Source organism: Meriones unguiculatus, chromosome 14 (genome assembly GCF_030254825.1).
Source record: "Meriones unguiculatus strain TT.TT164.6M chromosome 14, Bangor_MerUng_6.1, whole genome shotgun sequence".
In the NCBI taxonomy this organism is placed as follows: Eukaryota; Metazoa; Chordata; class Mammalia; order Rodentia; family Muridae; genus Meriones; species Meriones unguiculatus.
The window spans coordinates 29,633,745-29,651,781 of NC_083361.1; the positions used below are offsets into that span (position 1 = coordinate 29,633,745).

The 18,037-nt window shown below is 46.5% G+C and overlaps 1 protein-coding gene across 2 annotated transcripts in view; it reads right to left on the reverse strand.

The window, feature by feature from the left end:
• Swap70 (switching B cell complex subunit SWAP70) overlaps positions 1-17,212 on the reverse strand; it is a 62,579-nt gene extending 45,367 nt beyond the window's left edge. Inside the window, exon 1 of one of the 2 annotated variants that reach the window (XM_021636264.2) lies at positions 17,047-17,212. In XM_021636264.2, coding sequence (XP_021491939.1) covers positions 17,047-17,145 — 99 coding nt within the window. In that variant the 5' untranslated portion in view covers positions 17,146-17,212. Of the gene's footprint in view, positions 1-16,704; positions 16,868-17,046 lie in introns of those variants that run through there. The other variant, XM_021636265.2, reaches the window with a different exon arrangement.
• Between the last annotated feature and the right edge of the window lie 825 nt (positions 17,213-18,037).

Sequence of the window (18,037 nt, forward strand, 5' to 3'; positions counted from 1 at the left end):
AGCACTGGGGAGGCAGACATCATTGGGGGTCGCTGGCCAGCCTGTCAGGCCTGACTGCAGAGACAATGAGATCCTGTCTCAAAAGAGGAAAGCAATACTCCTGACGATGACACCTGAGCTTCTCCCTTGACCCCCACATCCATAGACACACACGTGTACACACACATACACACTTCATGAAAATAAAAATGTTTTAAAAAGCTAGTAAAAAAGATTGGAAAATTCGCCAGGCAGTTAGTTGTGCTGCGAGCCTTCAATCCCAGCACTCAGGAGGCAGAGGCAGGTGGATCTCTGAGTTTGAGGCCAGCCTGGTCCAACTCCTCCAGTGAGTTCCGGGACAGCCAGGACTACACAGAGAAACCCTGTCTTGATAAAAAAAAAAAAAAAAAAAAAAAAAAAAAAACAAACCTTCACAGCAACCTGGGCTTTGGGGAGTGGATCCATACTACCCACCCGTTTACTTTAGATCCTGCAAGGAAAGTAGGGACTGCAGCTGTTCTCACGATGTTTAACTGTGAGGGCTGGAAGATGTCCCCCAAATCCACCTTGAGTATCATGATACAGGGATCAGAACACAAGCTGCTCACTCTGGCCTCCTCTCCTTGCTCTGCCACCTTCTCTCTGTTGGTAGACTGCCTTGCCTATGAAGACACGTGTGCATGCTGTGTCTTGGCTTCAGGGGTGGGCTACTGCTCCCTAGTCAGTTCCCCGGGGCCCAGCAAGATGACTGGCAAAGCCAACCAAACCCCGTGGTGAAGAACTCCGAAAAACCCAGAACCATCCTGTGTGAAAACCCTCTTCTCCCAGCACAGGCCTGAGGAAGCCACTCCCAGAAGCATTGGCCCTTTCCCCACATGAGAAAGCAGAAAAACAGATCAAACAAAAGCAATCAGAAGCAAAAAAGACTACAAGGCCCTAATTTGTAGAAGGACTGCCATGCGCTGCTCTAATGGGAGCCTTTGCAAGTTGCTTGAAAAGCCTGAATTTAGCCCACTTCAAATGCCTGCTGCTGCTCCAAAGGCCATTCTTTGAGCACCCACATGATTGCTAAGCAACTTTGCTCTCAGTCCCCTAGTGTGAAGAATAAATCATTGTTACACAAGAAACTATCCACACCCATGCCAGAAATCCATCTCTCTAGGCCCTTCATGGCAGCCTGATGCTGGCCCTGCAGAGCCTTTGCTTGGAGGAGACAGATTCCCTGCCTGAGTGGCTGCTGTGGGTGCCTCGCATTTGTCCCTGTAAGCATTTTGCCCCAGCTGTCATAAAAATGAAATCAAAGATGGTGAGTAACTCAACAGTGTTCACACACACACACACACACACAACGTTCCCCTCCTCCCTCCCAAAGATGCAGAGATTCTTAGCCCCAGTCACACAGAGCTTCCCTTTACAGGATGTGCGCAATGGGCAAGTCAGCCGCCCTGAGGAAAGGGGGTGGGGCCCTCTATTCCAAACACTCTGAAGTGGCACTCTGAAGTGGCACAATCGCAGAACTGGAATTCATAACGGGTGATCTTTTTTTAAAACATGAAAATTCCTGTCTGATTTATAAAATTTCAAGCTAATGGCAAGTTACCAGAAAATTCCTCCCAACAATGAGCCAGAATGACCAACTTCCTACCCGGCCATGCCCTGCCTCGGGCATTGTCTGCTGGAATGGCCAGCCCCTTTCCACACGGAGTCATTCTCCCCCCCCCCCCCCCCCGCTGCCAACAGCCTTTCCTCCTGCTTATCCCTACTGTGTCCCGCCCGCTTCCCTTAAATCATCTTCATTCTATTCCGCCTCAAAAACAAAAACAAAACCGAGTCCAACTACAATCCATCACTATCCTAGACACTTTTAACACATAAATCTTCACGTGCTACTAACATTATATTGTCTGAAGATCACCATCAGCTGACAGAAGGTGAAGCCAGCGATGTACCCGAGCTCCACACAGCTCAGGTCGCCTTCCCAGCCTTAGCTCTTCCTGGGGTTTGCACAGACTACAGACGCAGCCAAGCAAGTCCACTCAGTGGATCTCACTCTGCACTCCCCTTACTCCTGGGCTTGCCCGAGTGAGGTCCATCCACCTCCACCCTCACCGCACACCCACAGCAGGTGCCGAGTGACGCCCAGAATGCCTGCATCAGCCTACTCAGTTCTTTCCAAAATACTCTTAAGAGTAAAACTCTTAATATTTTAATAATAATGACAAGCGTTTTAGAAGTCCACTCTCCCTTTCTGTTTTGGTTTGGTTTGATTTTGCATCTGGGTCTTGCTGTGTAGACCTTGAACTCATGGCAGTCTGCTGCCTCAGCCTCTTAAGTGATGGCATTCAGCTTTACATTTCTTTTATATCACACATAAAAAAGACTGAGGCCGGGGGCTAAGTCACCCAGTGAGGTGCGACAAAGAGCCTGGAACCCAGGTCCCCCACTGTCCCACAGTGGTGACCTACACTAGAAACATAGCTTCAACCCACCAGCCTTCTTCAGTACCGTTACTCATAAACCTGAGGGACTCTTCACCACAGCACCCACTGTTTCCAAGGCCAGTGGCTCTCAGGCCCCTCTCTGCAGCTGCGGAGGAAAGCTCCAATTGCTGCTGCTTTCTTCTGTGTGCTGGAGAACAACAAACATAGGGCCAGGGGTGGGGACGGGGACCCACAGAAGCACAACCCTGAGAGGTGGACAAGGCTCATGGAATATGCACCACTGAGCTTGTGCCACTGGATCACACTCTGCATGAAAAGCCTTTTTTTTTTTTTTTTTTTTTTTTTGGTAAATCCATCAACTTCCATTTCTCAGAAAACACTAGCAAATCTCATCTCATACATTTTAAAATTTCTCTTTCAGAAAAAAAAAAAAACATCAAGCAAACACAAAGACTAATGCCATGGTATCCAAATAAAATTAAAAAAAATAGGCACATATAATAGAAATACGAGCAATGGGCATGGATTGAAAACTTAAAAAATGTATTTTCCAAGGTCAGTTTAAGCCTAGACAGCTGAAGGCTACAGCTGGCTGCTGTATGTGATTTGGGTCATGTCTTATCATCTCTCTACATTTAAAATGTTTTATTGCATCATTTGTGTACATGTTGGGGCGGGGGTGGGGTGTGCGTGTGGCTGCACACATGAACGTCAACCTGTAGAGGTTGGTTCTCTTCTTTCACCACATGGGTCCCAGAGATCACGCAGGCTGTCAGGCTCGGCAGCACCTTCACTGGCCCATCCCATTGCTCTCTACATGTTATTATTTGCTGGGAGGAGGGAAGGCATGTGTGTGCCTCGGTGGGGGTATGGAGGTCAGGGGACAGCTTTGGGGAGCAGGTTCTCTCCTTTCCATCCTGTGTGCTCCAGGGAGGGCTCCAGACACTCCTCGGGTCATCAGCGTTGGCAGCGAGCACCTCCTCCCAGCGAGCACCAGCCTCATCTGTCTATACGTAAACGCGGTTTGACTAGGACACTGCTCTTAAGGGGTTACAGCTGAGCGTGACGTCAGCCGCCAGCCCAGCACTGGGCGGGCAGGCCAGCCAGGGCTACCTTTGAGACCCTGTCTCAGAAAGAAGCCCTAAACTATGCTTACTGCAATCCTCTCACTTGCTTCTTGTTTTGTTGTTATCATTCTTAATCTTGTTGGGCTTTTTGGATGGTTGGTCTGGTTTTTGTTTTGTTTTTGAGACAAGGTCTTTTGAAGCCCAGGCTGGCCCAAGGATGGCGGTGAACTCCTGATCCTCTCACCACTACCACCAAACATTGCGATTACAGGCGTGTGCCGGCCACCATGCCCAGCTAAGTTTCTTACTGCTGTGACTCCATATCTTGTCGTGTACTACAAAAAGATTAACTTCTACCCTATTCTTTACTTCAAAAATTGAATCTGTGAAGAAATAAATGACAGGAAAAGATACCTAACCTTACTAATGGAGATTAACAGGAGTTGCCTGTTGGTGAGTGACATCAGCAGCCACCATGGCATCTACCTCTTACAGACCAGTCTCTGACCTGCCAACGTCCAATGCTGGAGAATGCCTACTCTTCCACCTACTGACAGTGAGGGGATGACAGACAATCATTTGTTTGAGCCAAGGCGACAGAGAAGTGACCTATGCATTGTGGCATATTCAGCAATATGGCTGAAAGGAAACAAAACATCTCAAAAATCTATGAATGAAAAAAGAGTAACATAAAACATAATATATTTGCGCTATGGAACAGTTCACAAGTCTTATAAAGAATTTCTATCTATGTCATTATAGAGAATTTGTATCGATGCCATTTGATATTGAAAGGTAACTCCTAACCCAATGCTTTTTCTCCAGGAGAAAAAAAATCCGAGGCCACAGTGTACAGTCAAGTAATAACCAAGCTCTCAAGTCTGAAGTTCACCTCTGCTGTCTTCTCCTCTGCCTCTCTGCCTCTCTGCCTCTCTGCCTCTCTGTGGTGCCTACAATATGGCTTCTACCCCCAGAACCTTCCAGCTCAACTGTGAGGAGACACATTCCAACAGCTCCCCAAAATGCATGAAACTACAAACAGTACCAAACCCTACATATACCACATTTTCTTCATGTATCAATGATAAAATTCAATTTACAAATTAAGCCCAGCAAAAGAGTAACAATAAGTTAGATGATGATGATGATGATGATGATGATGATGATGATAAATGAATAATTAAAGCAAAACACTATAGTAAGTTATTTAAAACGTGAAGTTTTTATTTCTGGAATCTTCCATTTGCTATTTGGGGCTATGATTGATCACAAGTAACAGAAGCCACAGAAAGTAAAAACCAAGGCCAAGGGACAGAGAGAGGGAGAAGTACCCCATGTCTCAATCTTCCCACCTCACAGCTAAAATGCAGAGGCTGGAGAGACAGCTCCGTGGCTAAGGCGCTGGAAGGAGAACCAGCTCCTGCCAGCTGTCCTCTGCCCTCCCTCCCCGTGCATGCCAATACGTGTACATACCCTCTCCACCCACAAAAATAAATGAAAAAAACAATTAACAGAAAATTTCCCAAAGTCAAGGACCTCAAATTTTTAATCCAGTCCATCCACCAAAGTCTGTATGAAACAGCAGTTCTCCGTCTATCACTGAGACCCACGTCAGCTGACAAAAGCGGTCTCTCACCTCCACTGTAACCACTTTACCGCGCACATACCATCCTCTGGTTAGAAAGAACTGCTGGGGCTGTGCCCTCTTTCCACAATCCAGTGAAATGTAATACCACCCAAAGCTGTCTCTACAATCAACCAGAGCCATTTTGTTTGTTTTGTGGTGATGGGTAGGAGGCCTGGAAATGTTCTACCTTTCTTCTTCCTATCAGAAAGTTAACATAAGCTGGGTGCGGTGGCCCACACCTGTAGTCCCAGCATTTGGGGGGCAGAAGCAGGCAGATCTCTGTGAGTTCAAGGCCAGCCTGGTCTACAGAAAGAGTTCCTGGACAGCCAGGGCTACATAGGGAAACCCTGTCTCGAAAAACCAGAAAAACAAACAAACAGTTAATATATGAAGATTCCCTACTAAATGCTTTTCCTATCTGCTGAGAACTTACAGTGTCAGGTAGACTCGGAGCAAGAAAGGGACTGTGAATAAGTGCTAGAACTCACTAGTCCAGCATCCAGGTGGCAGAGCGGGTAGGAGCTATGAATCCATGAGTTCTAGGCCAGCCTGGGCCAAACAATGAGAACCCCGTGGGAGGGGGAGGAGTGTCAGGCATGATGGCTCACTACTATAACCTCCCAGCACTGGGGAGGCTGAAGAGGATCACCCTGAGTTTTAGGTCAGTGTGGGCCACATAGTAAGTTCCAAGCCACAGCGACCTTGTCCAGATGTCTCAATAAATAAATAAATAAATAAATAAATAAATGACCCAACAAAGTGAGAGTGGGGTGAGAAGGAATAAAGGATTCTGAGACTCGGGCTGTGCTTCTGCTGTGAGAAAGGGGTGATGTGAGAAAGAGAACTCGGCTATTCTGACCTTTCCACTCATCCCTGACAGGAGAAAGGTTCTGAACATTCCCCAGCTGGCCAGGAATGAGAACCACATGTCCAGTGGTGGCAAGCTTAGAAAGCAGGTAACTCTAGCTTACTACTGTGTCTCTGCGACTGTGGTGGGACCCAAAGGAAACAGGAAGCGGAGCTCAGGAAAGTTGTAAGCTCTGAGGGGTTTTGTTGTTGTTTGTTTGGTTGGTTGGCTGGTTTACGTTTTTTTGAGTCAGGGTTTCTCTGTAACCCTGGCTGTCCTGGAACTTACTCTGTAGACCAGGCTGTCCTAGGTTCACAGAGACCCACCTGCCTCTGCCTTTGCCTCCCAGAGTGCTGGGATTAAAGGTGTGTACCACCCCCCCCCCACCACCACCCAGCTTATAAACTCTTGAGTTTTAAGATCAGAGATGCTGGGCAACAACAAAAATAATGCCCTAAGACTCAAGTATTATCTTCAATAAGACAAGATATAAATGTACATCTTTTTTAAAAGATTTATTTATTTTTGGTCTACAGAGTAAGTTCCAGGACAGCCAGGGCTGCAAAGAGAATTCCTGTCTCAAAAAAAAAAAAAAGATTTATTTTATGCACATCAGTTTTGCATGCGTGTGCATGTACGCACTCATAAAGGCAAAAGGAAGCCTCAGATAAACCCTCTCCAGCACCCTACATATATTTTTTTTAAGACTGAGTTTCCAAGATATCATATCGAAATTCTTCTAGCAAAGAACAGAAAACAGAAATAACTCATAACTCACTCCTACCCACTTTAAGATTTAGAAATATCTGATGTTCTTTTATGTACAGAGCTATCTTTACTCTTTTGTTTTGGTAAAATATTAAAACCAGTTGCAGAGACTTTTTTCTCTGCGGCAGGGTCTCCTCTGTAATGCAAAGCAGCCTTCTCATTCTGGGCCCTCCTGTCTCAAGCCTGTGGAGTGCTGCAGTTACAGACAGGTACCACTGCCATGCTGGCTTATGACAAAGTCTAGTAACCTTCCTTTTCAGAGCTTTTACCACAACGGTCAACAGAAACACAGCCGGCAGGATCAGGAACCCAGTGCTGCTCACACGAGAATTAGCCCTGTGTGCTGAGTCTCACACAAAGTAAGGCCTTTACTACATTTGCTTCCTTAATGTTTTCAACTGATTACCCTTGCCTGGCTCAATCACTTTAACAAGCCAGGTTAACACTTTTGAAACTAGATGCCTGCATGGGAACAAAATACAGGATAGTATTCAAAAGATATGCAAACCAATACCAAGTTGAAGAATAAAAAAAACAACTGATTCAAAATCCTTCCAGCCTAATTCAATCCTAGTTCAGTCGTGTAGCCCTGCCCCTTGGAAGGCTAATGCAGAGGCACTGCTGTGAATTTGAGGCCAGCCTGGGCTACCAAATGAGACCCCACTGGGGAAGAATAGGAACGAATATCTATCATTGAGAAAATAAAATGCAAACTACCCACACTGTCCCTCTAAAAGGGACTTTTATTTTTGTCTTTACCGTAGTTGTAAGCTCTTCAACTTCAGAAAGGTACAAAAAAAAAAGCGTTTCTAAAAAAAACAGGCTGGGAGCGGCGCCAGTACACTTACTTAAGACATCCCCAGCACTAACGTGTACTTCACACTGAAGCCACAATTGCAAGCTAAACTGTATAATAGAGGTTGCAAAAATATCCCTAGAGTTTGCTATGTTGAAGGGAAAAGCACTCACTATATGACAATAAAAGTATTAATTTAAGGTACATTGTGAACTCCGGAAGGAGCATAAAGGCAGAGAAACTAGTGTGGGCTGAGAAAGACTTTTCACTTTGTAAATGCCCTTTGTTTAGTCTGATGAATTTCATGCCATGTGAACATATGAACTATTAAGTTCCTCTTAAATAGTTAAGTAATAACCTTCATTATTGTGTGTTGGTGTTACATATAATTCTTTGCAAGGAGCAACCAATGAAATGCTAAATAAGATGATGCTCATGTTTAAAAACCACAGAATAAACCACAGAGGCCAGTGAGATGGCATTTGCTACCAAGCCTGACAAGCTGAGTTTGACCCCTGGGACCCACATCTAGGAGGAGAGAGACAACTTCAACTCAACTTGTCCTCTGACCCCTGCACGCTGTGACATAGTCACACCTCACCTAAATAAATACAAATAAAATGTAATAGAATAATCAGTTCCTCTATTTCAAATAATACTCCTAAACCTATTTCCATTATGATTTCTGCAAACTTGTACCATGACCTAAAAGTAATGTCTATTTGAAATGGCAGATTACTAATCTTCTAAAGTATAGCCTCTACATGCAACTGTCTTTCATCTAAAAATAAAAGGAAGAAACTGGGAAAGGTGGAACACACCTATATTCCCAGGGCTCTGGGAGGCAGAGGCAGGTGTATCTCTGTGACTTGGAGGCCAGCCTGGTCTACACAGTGAGCCCCAGGCCAGCCAGGACTACACTGTGAGACCCTGTCTCAGTAAACCAAAACATGAGCCAGGTATCAGTGGCACACGCCTTTAATCCCAGCTCTCAGGAGGCAGAGGCAGAAGGATCTTGAGTCTGAAGCCAGCCTGGTCTGCAGAGTGGGTCCCAGGATAGTCAGGGCTATACAGAGAAACCCTGTCTCAAAAAAACAAACAAACAAAAAAAGAAAGAAATAATAATAATAATAATAATAATAATAATAATAATAATAATAATAACTGGGCATGGTGATGGATGCTTGTATCCCAGAACCAAGGAAGCTGTCAAGTGGCTCCTGTAGCTCCTGTCTATCCTGCTGAGGCCCAGAGCAGTAAGAGACTGTGTCTCAAAAAACAAAGTAGATGGCTCTTAAGGAACAAAAGCCAAGGTTGTCCACTGGCCTGCACATTAAGACACATGCTTACACCTCCACATATTCATACACGTTCTCTCTCTCCCTCTTTTCTTCCCTCTCACATACAGCCCACACACACTAAAAACAAATAAATAGATAACAAAAACAATTACATAAGAGACCAAAAAGTGGGCTCAGGAGGTGAAGGGTTTGCTGGCTAAGTTTGAGAACCAAATTTCAGATCCCAAGAACCCAAATGAAAGCCTGATGCGGTGCGGTGATCCCAGCACACACCTACCAGGAGATGGAAGGCAGAGACAGCACAACTGCAGGCAATGTACAGGTCCGCTAGGCTGGTGTGTGCAGCAATGAGCAAGACTATCTCAAACAAGGAGGAGGCTGAGACCGACCCAGAGGTCATCCTGATGCTCGTACATGCACATATACACACAAGTAAGAACAGAACACCAAAATCAAACAAACCATGGGAAAACGGTATGAAAAAAAAAACAAAACAAAACAACCTCTAAAAGTCAACTCAACCATATTTATTCAGCTACCTATAAACAGCCCTTCCCTACAGGAAAAGGTGTCAGGGGTCTCTCCACAGCTAACAATCTTTTAATAGATATCAGACAACATAAGAGAATTGTATTGCAGAGGAATGATGGCATCAGTTCATTCTAAGAAAGGAATAATCTTGAAAACAACTTTGGAGGCTTTTTTCCTGTAAGTCCAGTGCTATCTACTTCAGCTGAGGAGACCTCTCTACCCAATTAGAAAAAACTCCATAGTAGCCAGGAGATCGGTGATGCCCGTAATCCCAGCAGTTGGGATGTGGAGGCAGCAGGATCACAAGGTCCAGGCTAACCTTGGCTACATGAGACCTTGTCAAAAAATAAAATAAAAGGGAGGTGAGAAGTAGGCTGGAGAGATGTCTCAGTGGTTGAAGCTGCTCTTGCAGAGGACCCAAGACAGTTGCCAGCAGCCACAGCAGGCAGCCTGAAACCATCAGTAACTCCAGCACTGGGGGCTCTGATGCCACTAGCTCCCGTGGACACCTGCACTCATGTGCATGTTTCTCTCTCTCTGTCTCTCTCTGTCTCTCTCTCTCTCTACATACACACACATAAAAATCTTAAATAAATAAATATTACAATTTTAAAATCTTTATTTTCTACATATGAACGTTTTGCCTGCATGTATGTACGTGTAGCAAGCGCCTGCCAAACGCCCTGGAACCGGAGCTGAAAATCGCTGTGGGCCACCATGTGGGGGCTGGAATCCAGCCTGCGTCCTGCGCAAGAGCAACGAGTGTAATCCGGTAGATGATGCTCACCCTTAATCCCAGCCCTCAGGAGACAGACCTCTTTGAGATCGAGGCCAACCTGGTCTACACAGGGAGTCCCAGGACAGCCAAGGCTACACAGGGAGACCCTGAGGATTGGGTAGGGACGACACACAAGAACAAGTTGAACTATTTCTACAGCAACATGATTAATTTTTTTTTTATTTACTAAGTTTTTTAGTTTTTCAAGACAGGGTTTCTCTGTGTAGCCTTGTCTGTTCTGGACTCACTTTGTAAACCGGGCTGGAGATCCACCTGCCTCCTGACTCCCTGAGTGCTGGGATTACAGGTGTGCACCACAACACCCGACTGATGACTAAAATTTTTTAAAAAGAAACAAAACTTAATCTCTTAGGTGTCTCTCTGTATTCTTCTAACCTATTAAACAGAGTTAGCACCAAATCAATATTAGAATATTGATAAAATCAATAAAAGAATGAGTTGCCTTTTAACAATCCATTTATATATTGGGCTAAAGGAGCTGGTGGTTTCCACAGAGGGCAGAAGTGGTTCCCTTCTTTGTAGGGAGGAGGGGACTTCTGAAAACGCTCAGGAGGACCACTGACCTGCAGTGACCCTGTCCCCACTTGCTTTAACAAGAAGGCATCCCTGTGACTGTGCAAAACAACCGCTCCCATCGTCTGTAAGACACATATATGGTTTTTACAACGTGTTCCATGTTTTGATATTTATGTGATGTGTGTGCTGGATGCATGCGTGTGCACTGTGTGCAAGCGGGAGCCCCTAAGGTCGGAAGAGAGCATCGGATCCCTGGAGCTGGAACTGCAAACTGGGAGCCACCATGGGCATGTTGGGAACAGAACCCAGTTCTTCTACAAGAGCAGGAAGTGCTCTCTAACCCCTGGGCCATCTCTCCAGACCCCATATATTTTTATTTCACTGACAAGCTGAGCGAATAATGTCATCACATTTTTAAATTTTTCTTTGGATTTTAAGTTTCAACTGAGTTATCTTCTATCCAATGGTATTTCACTGTTTTTGCGTTTCCTAGCTTTCCCACTACACATCATATCATATATGCCTATCACCGCGTGCACGTACATGCACGTATATGCACCTGCGGGAGTCCGTTCTATCCTGCCGCCACAGGCGTCCCAGGGATCAAACTCAGGCAGTCAGGTTCGGAAGCAGGTACTTTTACCAGCTGGGCCATCTCACTGTCCCTTCTGTTTTTCAAACAGTCTTGCTGTGCAGCTTTGGCTTACTAATAGCCAAGACTATCTCAAACTTGTAGTAATAATACTCCTGGCTCAGATTCTCAAGTGTTGGGATTACAAGTGTGAGCCGCCATTCCTAGCTAGCCTTCTTGTCTTTTAAGGACAGGGCAATTATCTAAGCAATGTGACCTCTATGACAGGGGGCAGGGGGGAGAATAAAGAGGCATTTTCTAAGGATTTCATCCTCTTTTAAATTTAATTTAATTGTAGACTAATTTAAACTCCTTGAAAGCAAAAACTCCCATCTGATTCTTTTTCTCACCTGCACTGGGCACTGTGCTCGACACATGAAGCATCTGTATTGACTGAATGAACCCATCTGTGCCGAAAGTTACGAAGGCAGCCCAGCAAGACGGAGCCAAGCCTGCAGACACGAGCTCCGCCCCAGAACCCCCGAGGAGTGAGAGAACAGACTCCTTAAAGTCATCTCTGAACACCGCAGACACTCCATGGCATGCAAGCTTCTGATTTCACACACACATCACACACACATGCACATACAATAATAATCATAAGTTTAAAATGTTTTATTTATGAAGATGGGCTCGGCAGTTAAAAGCTCTGGTAAAAAGCTGTTCCTCCAGAGGACCCAGGTCTGATTCCTAGTACCCACAATGATGGCTCACCATCATCTGTAACACAAGTCCCAGGGGTCCTACACCAGCTTCTGGCCTCTGGCACTACACACGTATAGTGCAAATAAATCTCTCTCAAAAAAATAAAAGAAGGGCTAGAAAGATGGCTCTGCACTTAAGAGCATATGCTGACCTGACAGAGGACCAGGGTTCGGTTCCCAACAGCCGCTCCCAACGACCGTAACTCCAATTCTAGGGCACTGGGGGTCTCCAGCCTCCTTAGGCATGTGCGCTCATGTCTCACAGAGACATATACACATACAAATTTAGAAATAATAAAAATAAATTATTTTAATGCTGAAGTTTTTCATTAAAAAATAAATAAAAATGTAGACCAGCAAAATGGCTCGGTGGGTAAAGGCATTTGCCACCAAGTCTGACCCACGGCTCCAGAGTCCGTCCACACACTGGAAGGAGAGGACTGACTTCTCCAAGTTGTCCACTCATCTCCACACAGGTCATAGCACACACAAAGGTATTCACTATAAATCAACATAAAATAAATTAATGAATAGACAAGTAAAAAGATAAACCATGAGTTTGAGGCCATTCTGGTCTACAGAGCGAGTACCAGCACAGCCAGGACTACACGAAGAGAAACCCTGTTGTCTTGGGGGGTGGAAGGGAGGTAAACCAAGTATTGTTTCCATCTGCAATCTGAGCACCTGAAAAGGAGAGGCAGGAAGACTGTTTAAGTTTGAAGCCTGGCTGGTCTACACATGAAGTTCTAGCCCATTCAGGACCACACAGAAAGATTCGTCGAAAAATAAGATAAAATAAAAAATATTTTTTATTATGTTTTTTATTATTTATTTAGCTTAGAAATCAGTAAGCCCTCACTACAAATTTCCAGCACTACAAAAGTGAAAAATAAATAAATAAATAAATAGGTAAGTAAGGCGTGTGTGTGTAAAGTAAAGTATTTGGGGACCTAAATTCAATCCCTAGCACCTATGCACCTATGTGAAAATACCAAACACGGTGATGTGTGCTTGTAATTCCACCACTGGGAAGGTGAGACAGGAGGATTTCCTGGGGCTCAACAGCCAACCAGTCTAGTCTAACTGGTAAACTCAAGCCAATGAGAGACCTTGTCTGAGGAAGGTACATGGCATCCCTCAGGATGGCACGTGAGGTCATCCTCTGTCCTCCACAACTACCATGTACCCATGTGCGCGCACCCACACACAGGAATACAGACATACCAGATACACATATGTTTTTCTAAGTAAAAACAGGATTAGACGTATAGCTCAGGGGCAGAGTGCTGGCCTAGAGGGCTGGCCGTCCCCCAATGCAGGAAAAAAACAAAAACAAAAACAAAAAACATCCTAGCAGCCTAAAACTACTAACCTTGTATTACGTTAGAATGATACCTTATACATAAATCAATGCCAAAACACTTCTGTTACCCCAACGAAACGAAGTCAAACACCAAAAAAATAAATAATTTATTTTCAGTTCCAAAAACACTGGCAAGATATACACACTGAATTAATCCAGGGTCTCTTCTGTAGACACAGGAGAGACCAAACACAGCTCCGTGGATGTGCTACCAACGTGTGGCTGAAAACTATGAGCTGAGATGTTAGGTCTTCTGCCGAGCTTGCTGCCAATAATACCCTAAGGGACAGGAAACAAACTAGGAACCTACCACAGAGGGCCTCTGAAAGCCTCTGCCCTACAGACTATCAAAGCAGATGCTGAGCCTGATGGTCAACTGTTGGGCAGAGTGAATGGAATTTTATGTAAGAAGTGGGAAATAGTAAGAGCTGGAGAGGACAGGGTCTCCACAAGGAGAGCAACAGAACAAGAAAATTTGAACACAGGGAACTTCCCAGAGACTCATACTCCAACCAAGGACTATTCATGGAGATAACCTAGAACCCCTGCACAGATGTAGCCCATGGCAGTTCAGTGTCCAAGTGGGTTACATAGTAATGGGAAGAGGGACTGCCTCTGACATAATCTGATTGGCCTGCTCTTTGATCACCTCCCCCTAAGGGGGGAGCAGCCTTACCAGGCCACAGAAGATGACAATGCAGCCACTTCTGATGAGAACTGATAGACTAAGATCAGAAAGGAGAGGAGAACCTCCCCTATCAGTGGACTTGGGGAGTGGCATGCATGCAGAAAGGGGAGGGAGGGTGGGATCGGGAGGGGACGAGGGAGGGGCTTATGGGGGGGATAAAAAATGAATAAAGTGTAATTAATAAAAAAAATATATATACCCTAAGGGAGTCAGCAAGGCTCAGTGGGTAAAAGGCACTTGCTGCCAAGCCTGATAACTTGAGTTTGACCCTGCCAAAACACACAATGGAAGGACAAACCTGACTTCTAAAAACTATCTTCTGATCTCCACATCCACACTGTGACAGGCAGACCACAGACGTAAGCACGTACGCACCCACACACACAAACACATTAAGTAAATGGAAGTTCTCTAGAACGAGCAGAGGTTTCACTTAATTAAAAAAAAAAAAAAAAAAAACAGCCAGGAGTTGGTAGCAAGTGGATCTCTGTGAGTTCCAGGACAGCCTGGTCTACAAATCTAGTCCAGGACAGCCAAGGCTACAATACAGAGAAACCCTGTCTCCAATACCCCCCTCCAAAAAAATTAAAATCTTACCACCAGGCAGTGGTGGCACACACTTTTAATCCCAGAACTAGGGAGGCAGAGGAAGGGGGATCTATCTCTGTGAGATAGTGAATAACTTCATTAGAATAGCTTCTGCTTACACTGTAACTTTGAACAAATCACATCTCAGAAGCCTCAACTACAATATCAACAAAACTGAGGAGTACCCTGGAACTATATGTGGGAAAGATGAGCTATTTTCTTAAGTTCTTTAAAGGTCAGAATTGAAAGTTAAATAATAATATTGATTTTTAAAATGTATAATAGAGCAATAAGTATGATAGTTACAGCATACAGCAGGAAGGATAGTGGATCTTACATGGCATGAGGTGTCTACATTCCCTTTAACATGGCAAAATAGTAATTCTAAGTACACAGAAAAAAAAAAAACAGAAAGAAAACAGAAGCCAAATCACAAAATGACAACCCTAAATCTAACAGTATCAATTATCACATTAAATGTAAATGGCCTAAAGACTCTAAGACACATGTCAAAATAGTTAAAACAAGACCCTGCTACACATTATCTAAAAATTATAATAGCTAAAAGTAAAAATACAGCTCTATTCAGAATCATGAATAAACTAGAAATAACACAAATCTTTTTTCTTCATATTTTTTATTTACTTTTTTATAATTTATTAATTTTACATCCCTATTGTAGCCCCCTCCCTCATCTTCTCCTGGTCCCATCCTCCCTCCCCCTTCCCCCTTATCCTCCTCCCCTAGTCCTCAGAAAAGGGGAGGCCTCCTCCCCTACCATCTGAACCCAGCCTATGAAGTCTCATTAGGACTGCCTGCATCCTCTTCCTCTGTGGCCTGGCAAGGCCACCCGGGGGGTGGGGGGAGTGATCAAAGAGCCGGCGCCCTGTCGGAGACAGCCCCTGCTCCCCTTACTAGGGCACCTTACATGGAGACTGAGCTGCCTATCGGCTACACCTGAGGCAGGGGGTGAGTCTTCTCCATGCATGGTCCTTGGTTGGTGCATCAGTCTCTGCAGGCCCCCCATTACACCAATCTTAAAGGGTGAATGGATAACTATGGCACAATGTAATAGCCTAGTAATAACAAGAATGCGCACAGATTAAGTTAATTTCTAAGACATTCATCTGAGTAAAGGAAGTCAGTTTCAGAAGATCCCATTCGTATGACACTGTAGAAAAAGGAAAACTTGAACAGAGAGCGATTACCACCTGTTGGAGATGGGGCAGTATGACAAAGCTTTGTGGGACGGAACTGATGAAATCCTAGTTAGTGATATGACTTCCTACATGTGCTGGAACTCATTGAACCGTACACCAAAGAAGCCTGGTATCAATTTTTTGTTTTGTTTTGTTTTTTTCGAGACAGGGTTTCTCTGTGTAGTGTGGGCTGTCCCGGATTCGCTTTGTAGACCAGGCTGGCCTCGAATGCACAGAGATCCTCCTGCCTCTGCCTCCCCGAGTGCTGGGATCACAGGCGTGCGCCACTGCCTGGCTATTAACTTTTTAAAGTTATGTGTGTGCGTGTGAAAATACGTGCGCTGCTGCCCACAGAGGCAAGAGGCATCCCCTGAGCTGGAGTTACAGGCAGTTGTGAGCTGCCCAACGTGGGTGCTGGGAACACAATTCTGGTCCTCTGGAAGAGCAGTCACTCTTAACCACTGAGCCATCCATCCCTCGGGGCCCCTACATATTAATTTTTAAAAGTAAAAATATGTGGCTCATTTCCATCGGCCCTTCAAGACTATGATTTAATGAATAAGATCAAAAGGAAAACAAGCGAGAACGCCAAATCCTGCTGGCATAAAAGCCACTTCTGAAAAGAACTTCCTCATTTACTGCACAAAATATACAGAGCAAAGCCAGTCCTCGGAAACTTCCCAGAAGAGGCCAAGAAAATCGGTCACTCAGATCCAAAATGTGTATATTTGAAAAAATGCCTGTGAATGGCTCTTCTTGTCTGTTTCTATATTTCAGACTTTCCAAGACGCTGCCAATTTCTCCTGGCTGGGTGCCACTCTGGGGTTTACTCAACTTACAAGTGTCCCTTTATGCCTACCTCACGCTCCGGGGTCTCTGGGCAGCCCTAAGGAGGACTCTGCAAAAGCAACGGACTTCGCGGGGAGCCAGCAAGATCCGGGGTGCTCGGCGCCCGCTCACACTATCCCCGAGGTCTGCGGACGCCGGGCGGGAGGCTGCGACTCCGGCGCCCCCGGCGCCCCGTCCCGGGCGGGCGCTCCGCAGGCCCCGCGGCGGCCCTGAGAGCGCACCTCCGCCCCGCGCACCGCCCAGAAGGCCGGGCAGGAGCGCCGCCCGCCGCGATCCCGGCCACCCCTCCCCGCGGGCACCCGCGGGCCGCTCCCCCGGGGGCGAAGCGAGGCGAAGCTCCGGCAGGGCCCACCTTGAGTTGCGACTTGGAGACCTTGCCGCTGCGGTCCAGGTCGAGCGCGGTGAAGGCGTGCCAGATGGCTTTCAGCAGTTCGTCTTTCAAGCCCCCCATGGCCGCTCTGCCGAACCCAGCCGGCCCGCCCCGTCCGCCCCGTCCGCCCCGTCCGCCTCTGCCTCCAGCAGCGGCTACACTCCAGCCGCCCGCCCGCCGCGCGGTCACCTGACCGCCGAGGCCGCGCCCCCTCTGCCCCGCCCTCCTCCCCTCCGCCCTCCTCCCCACCGCCCTCCTCCCCTCCGCCCTCCTCCCCACCGCCCTCCTCCCCTCCGCCCTCCTCCCCACCGCCCGCCCCTGGGATGCCCTCCGTCGAGCGCGGGAATGTGAACGCCGCTCCAGGCCCCTCCGACTCGGGCCATCATCGACGTGTGCCCCAAAGACACGCCCCCATCCCGGGCAGCACGCGAGCCTGGAGTGACCGGCCTCTGCGCCGTCCCGCAGTTATTAAAGAAGCCTTGCTGGGACGGCGCCACGGCCTCAAGAGGCCAGATAGCACCCCGGAAAATGCCCTGATAGGAATGCTCGGTCCCAAACCGGGAAAGATGGGGAAAGGGAACCTCTGAGAAAAGTTGGTTCGCGCACTTGGCAAAGCTGTGTTGGTGGCTCTCGGTAGTGGCCTCTGGGAGGCGCAACAACAGGTTCTCGTTGGTGGTCTGGTTTGGTTTGGTTTTTTGAGACAGGGTTTCTCTGTGTAACAGAGCCCTGGACTGTCCTGGACTTGCTTTGTAGACCAGGCTGGCCTCGAACTCACAGAGATCCGCCTGCCTCTGCCTGCCGAGTGCTGGGATTAAAGGCTTGCACCACCATGCCCGGCTGCAAGAAGTTTTAAGGAGCCATAAGAAGTCAGTGATGGGCTAAGATAGCTCGGTGGATAACGTGGATAACCGCTCTTGCTGCCAAACCAGACGACGCTGAGTCCCGCCGCTTGTACCCACGTGGTAAACTGAGA